Here is a 6470-nt window from a genome sequence, read left to right as displayed (position 1 = left end):
TGGCTGAGATTTCATCTTTTTAAATAACAGGTTGAATTGTTTCAGAATATGAAGGTTGTCCTATCTTCTGAAATAGCATAATTATTATGAATACAGTGACTGATACTTTTCATGACTTTCTAATTTCAGCGAGGGAAGGTATTGTATTATGGGCACATAGCCATGTATTGTTGGAACAAAGGGGAAGTGTTTTGGTGAGTCCTTTCTCTGTGTTATGTTTTATATCGCCCAGAAGATCCTGTAGTTGATCAGTGAGAGGCTTGCAGCCAGACAGCCAGCTTGTAGTGCGTGACAAATTCAGATAAAGCCCGATGATCGCTGATAAGCCACTTCTCATGCTCTCCACTGGATAAGAGCGTCTGCTAAATGACTTAAATGTAATGTAATGTAAATGAGGAGAGTCAAAGAAAAATATTGGCCTCAGATCTCAGAGCTAGCGGGAAAGAAAAGTGTGGAAAGATAAGACTCAGGGATTTTTTTTTTTTTTTTTTTTGGGGGGGGGGGGGTAGATTTTATGGAAATACCTTTCAGAACAAACAAACAAACAAACAAGCCATATTCCAACATAAAGCAGAACTATGAATGCATGGTTCAAAGCTCTTATCAGTTCTCATCCTGTACACATGATCCAGTTGGAATATGACTATCAATGGTCGTGGACATGTTGAATGCACTGTAAACATCATCGTGCAGGCAGACAACATTTGGCATTGAATGTTAACCCTGACAATGTCAGCCTCAGGGTATTACTACAGCACAATACAGCCTCTGCTAAGCCTCTCCTACTACTGCACACATTATTACCCACACAAGCCAGGAGAGAGTAATGAGTGTCCGGCCTTCCATCTGCAAAGGACAGAAGAAGCCATATAACTCTGAAAATCCAAGCCACTGCCTGAAATGATCACAAACATCTGTGATGAGGGTGGGAGTCATACAAACCTAGAGAGCAGGCGGGCTGGGTGTGTGGGGGATGGGGCACATTGAGGTTTGGATGTAATGTAAATGTAAATGAATAGAAAACAGTTCTTCAACATGATATGTCCACATCCCCACTACCCACCTCCAACCCAGTAGAACAAGACTGACCATATGTACAGTTTACAGGCACACCTTGATCTTGATTGAGCTAAAACAAACTTAATAGGCCTATCTCCTAACCAGTCACCTTCAGTTAAAATAGCATTGTGATCATGGGTGACAGTGATTCATATTTGGGGCATACAAAATAAAATACCACAATTAAAAACAAAAACTACAGTAATGCTGATATGACTTATGAGCAGTGGTGTAAAGTATTTAACATTACTACTTAAGTAGGTTTTTTTGGAGTATATGTACTTTACTACATTCCTAAAGAAAATTATATACTTTTTCCTCCATATATTTTCCATGCCCAAAAGTACTCGTTACATTTTGAATGCTTATTAGCAAGACAGGAAAATGGTCCAATTCACACACGTATCAATAGAACATCCATGGTCATCCCTATTGTTTCTGATCTGGCGGACTCACTGAACACACATGCTTTGTTTGTAAATTATGTTTGAGTGAGGACCTGAGCCCTAGGACCATGCCCCAGGACTACCTGACATGATGACTCCTTGCTGTCCCCAGGCCACCTGGCCATGCTGCTGCTCCAGTTTCAACTGACCTGAGTCCTAGGACCATGCCCCAGGACTACCTGACATGATGACTCCTTGCTGTCCCCAGTCCACCTGGCCATGCTGCTGCTCCAGTTTCAACTGTTCTGCCTTACTATTATTTTATACTTTTATACTTACTCAAGTAGGATTTTACTGGGTACTTTTACTTGAGTCATTTTCTATTAAGGTATCTTTAGTTTTACTAAAGTATGACAATGGTGCACCACTGCTTATTCTTGATAGCGTGACAGATGACAGATTGGTTTTGTAGCTCATTACATCACAATTTCCTAGTAGCCAAAAAGACTGACAGTCAAGTCCCTGATGGCCCAATATTTTTTTCCATGACAGTTCGTCACAAGTAGAATATAGTTCGTCACAAGTAGAATATAGTTGTCAATCTCCCACAGACCAGCAATGTGCACATTAGCAGAAGTTTGCCAGTAAACCATACTTTCAACTACTGTAAAGAACATTTCCAGTTAGGATATTATCATAATTTGGTGCTACATTACATTACTACCGAGAGTTTGCCAGATGTTAATAACCTTAAAGCGCAACTGAAGGCAATAAACAACGTCTCTGATATTAATCGGCCTATGTGCATCGATATTAGTCAGAAACATTTATTCTAATGTCAAAATTGACTAGAAAGTGTTCATAGGATCATTTTGGTCATAAAGTCAGTATCGTCCAAAGCAGAGTTTTGAAATGACTTTACGTGAGGGTTGGGTTATGATTTCGATAAAGTTCCCACTACATGGGATACACAGCTGGGGTGATTGGTGGACGGCAGGTAGCCAAGCGGTTAGGACGTTCGGTCGATGTGTCCTTGAACAAGGCACTTGACCCTACTTTTCTCCAGGGGCGCTGTACTATGGCTGACCCTGTAAAACAACACATTTCACTGCACCTATCCGGTGTATGTGACAATAAAATATATGCTTTTTTTTATAGCGTTCTATGCAGTCTTACTGCAGAACAGACAGTGAGACCGACCTGCCCAGCAGAGTAGCGTACTTTGTTTACGTAAGACAATACGTCACAATATTTTTTTACTTGAGAAATACTGCACCAACCAGCTTAGCTATATGTAAAATGTATTGTATAGCCCTCATATTTATCCTCACATTTAAGTGTTTTACCATTTTATTAATGAAAAACAATTTGACATGAAGTTGCATTCATTACTTTTATTGACTAATGTTAATTAAAAAATGAGGTCCACTAAATAAAATCCCGACATGAATTTAAATGCATTTTGTGCTGTTAGTACAGGAAATGTTGGCTCAACTAGTCAGTGACAACTGTGTTGAATGTAGAGTTTGTGACAGCCACTATGAGTTTATTACAGACCTGGGCTAAAATTGGTGAAATAAACTAATATCCACAAAACGGTCATACCACTTCCAACCCATGTCTGATCTGGCTGTAAGGGACAATCACAATGCAATAATTGTGTATCATCTTCTATGTAGTTCTAACAAGACCCCAGACTGGGACAAACATCAGTTTTCTTCCTGAATGAAATGTCAAATGAAATGTACCCCAACTGTGGTATGCAGTCACTGATGCTTGTCCCAAGGCTCTCAGGGAAAGGGTGGGAGCACCAAAGTAAGGTCAGTTATACCTCCCCCCAAACTAGTCATGTTCCAGACCAATTGGCACCTCCTCATCTGAGCAGTAAGCTCTGTAATTTCTCCCTGTTCCAGGTGTCACCTGAACATTTCGTAACCCACAACAGTCCCCAGTCTGTTACCACATCTGCAGTCTCATCTTCAAGACAAGCATGCAGTCATCATGGTCAGAGATAGCGTTATAGCCACTTCTCTGACACAAATCTGGTTTCAGCCACAGAATGCAACACTGCGATTAAAACACATGAAAATCAACTTGTCAGTCCAATATGAAAATTAGGAAGCATTTGGTCAGACGTTGCAACAGGATTACTTTCACTGACATGGAATAATGTAGTTCCTTGCTGTGTTGAGGCAAATTCCATTAATTTTGGTTCAAATCATCAGGCTCAACCATCTTTCCCAGGATTTCATTTGAAGTTGTTATAATACTGAATAGTGTTCCTTCGGGAGGTAGCTATTTAGAGTGAGTCTGTGCCATGGCAATACCCTAAAACATGACCAGACTAGAGGGAAGTAGGCCTGAATATGATCCAGTGACAAATTCCAAATGGCTCTGGCACAGACTGTAGTCTGCACAAAACGGGGAAGGGGAGCGGGCCTTACAAAAAAACAACACTTTACCGATGACAGTCAGGTCAGAACTTGCTTACATACCTTGCTTTTCCATTGCCTTTGGACTGAGAGAAGGGTAAATATTTGGTTGATAATATAATTAAAATATCCCCATTACATATTAATAAAGTAAAAATAGTTGTGTGCATGAATTGCAGCAGCAGCAACATCATCTCTCACACAAGCATGCACATAAACAGTAGGCACATACTCAGAACTTGGGGCACATATCAAGATTGCACATATTTATTGACTAATGGCAGACTCAAATACCATTGATCAGTGGTGTCTATATAATGTTTAATGTATTTCATTTACAATATCATTTACTTCACTGCAATGTGCACCACCCTAGATAAAACTAAAGCATACATTCATATTGCTGGAATATAGAAAAACTTATAAGGCAAAAACAAAAACAAGTACCATTCTTGTAGTTCACCTGTTGGATAAAGTACACACCAGTTAATGGTTTCCAGAAGACTAAATTATACTTAAGAGAAATAATAAAGAACCACAGATTCTTATAGCCCATGCTTTCCTCCCAGTAATCCCAAAAATAAACCATACAAATGAAAAATACTGAAAGTATAAAAATCCATCTCACCATTTGCATTTTTTTAACACAAAAAAATGAATAGAACAGCATTCAAAATTCAGTAAAAGCTATCGCATACGATATAAAATCTCTGACGTGCACATTGCCCAATGACTATTAAGCTACAAGATCTAATCTCAAATGACATTCTATGCTCAAAAATGTCCTCGACTAGCTGGAATGTGATGAGCAGAACCCCAACCTTGTGTGAATGTGAGGACCCAAGGAGCCGTCTAGGGGTCACATTTCCTTCCCTATTTTTTATTTATTTTACCTTTATTTAACTAGGCAAGTCAGTTAAGAACAAATTCTTATTTTCAATGACAGCCTAGGAACAGTGGGTTAACTGCCTGTTCAGGGGCAGAACAACAGATTTGTACCTTGTCAGCTTGGGGATTCGAACTTGCAACATTTTGGTTAGCAGTCCAACACTCTAACCACTAGGCTACCCTGCCGCCCCTATCAACCCCTTCATCTTAAAACGATGTGATCATGATCTCTGTCCATGCACAGGCAGTGACAGGAACACAAGACCTGGTAACCTACACTCAATGCAGGTCAAATAATACCAAGCTTGAGTCTGCAATGGCACCCTGTTCCTTATTTAGTGCATTTCATCTGACCAGAGCTTCTATTCCCTAGTGTAGTGTACCTTATTAAGGAATAGGGTGCCGTATAGTTACATTACAATCAGGGGGTAAAAGGGACAGAATGTCACTCGGTAGTCACAGTGCGACAGAGAGCTGTGTTTGGGTTGCACCTTTGTTTAAAACGGGTTTGTTATTGCCACTTGAATGCACTGCTAGAGACAAAACAGAAACAGAACATGGCGGGAGGGAGGGAACAACAAGTTCTGTGGGATCACTTTCACAAAACCATAGGTCTTTATTGTTGAGGAATTTGTGTCAGAATCTCCTTAAAACACACTTGTGTATGTGCAGTTCTTAGGATAAGCCAGGGTTCCCCAACTGGCCCATCGGCCGAATTTGGTCCGCCAGTGGTTTTATTTTGACCCCAAAATTTTCTGCGCAAAAATGAATACATGTTTTTGTTATTGTGAATTTTCATTGTTGGACATAAAAGACTAAATACACCAGGAAATCAGCTTCAAGTCATTTTAATTTAGAAAATCTGTTCCCAAGTATTCCCACGCATAATAGAGATAATGTGATTGTATACAAATGTAAGCAAGGTTTGAAATGATTATGTTTTTGTTTTGGATATATCTGTTTGGGTTGATACAGGTGATCAATCGTATTGAAAACAACTTCAGTAGAATTATTAAAATCTTCATAAAATGTATTGCCTGGTCCCCTACACTTAATTGCTGACTGTATTGATGTGAGGTGGTCGATAATGTATATCCCATTGGGACCAACACCATTGATTGATTTAGGTCCAAATGTCCCTTTTACCACAATCTCTTTAGCGAACAGATGTCAAAGCACTATGCATTCATAAGACATCATGACATGTCTGTGATAAGTTTGTTCTCCAGAACACTGTTCCCTAGTATGCACAGCCGATCCAGTCATCTCCAATCCCAGAGAGCACGAGGAAGATACTGTCCCAACAGTAAGACATGGATTGGCTTCCCTTCATAGTGTGTTTTCCAGTGAAGAGTATCCTGGGTTCCTCCCTTGCAATAGGATGGAGCCATTCCACAATGTCCTCAATTAACACCTAGAGCAGAGAGAAGGGTGTCCAGCTCCATCTGTGCCCCCTCATCCTTGGGGGGGAGAGAAAGAGAAATTAATCTATTTTTTTAACCACAACAATTACAAATGTGAGAAAACTAAGTCTTTAGAGCACAAGCGTAAGCCAGTGACACTAGTCAGTACCTACCTCTTTGGAAATGGTTTCCATTGAAGTAGCAGCATCACACATCTTCCTGGCCTGACTTTTTTTCCCCAGGTCTCTGTAGCACTGACCAATCAAAATCACATTCCTCATCATAATCAACATCATCACTGG

General features: G+C 40.0%; 1 protein-coding gene across 4 annotated transcripts in view; it reads right to left on the bottom strand.

The window, feature by feature from the left end:
• Window positions 1–4128: 4128 nt before the first annotated feature.
• Window positions 4129–6470, bottom strand: part of LOC118401746 (regulator of microtubule dynamics protein 2-like) — a 55898-nt gene continuing 53556 nt past the window's right edge. For all 4 annotated transcript variants that reach the window (XM_035799328.1, XM_035799336.1, XM_035799343.2 and 1 more), the window contains 2 exons: window positions 6342–6422; window positions 4129–6225 (listed from right to left, as the gene is read on the bottom strand). In XM_035799328.1, the coding sequence (XP_035655221.1) occupies window positions 6169–6225; window positions 6342–6422 (138 nt within the window). In that variant the 3' untranslated portion in view covers window positions 4129–6168. The remainder of the gene's footprint in view (window positions 6226–6341; window positions 6423–6470) is intronic.

This window comes from Oncorhynchus keta, chromosome 2, assembly GCF_023373465.1.
Source record: "Oncorhynchus keta strain PuntledgeMale-10-30-2019 chromosome 2, Oket_V2, whole genome shotgun sequence".
NCBI classification, from domain to species: domain Eukaryota; kingdom Metazoa; phylum Chordata; class Actinopteri; order Salmoniformes; family Salmonidae; genus Oncorhynchus; species Oncorhynchus keta.
Note: the sequence above shows the minus strand (reverse complement) of the source record. Positions and strands in the feature narration are given on the sequence as shown.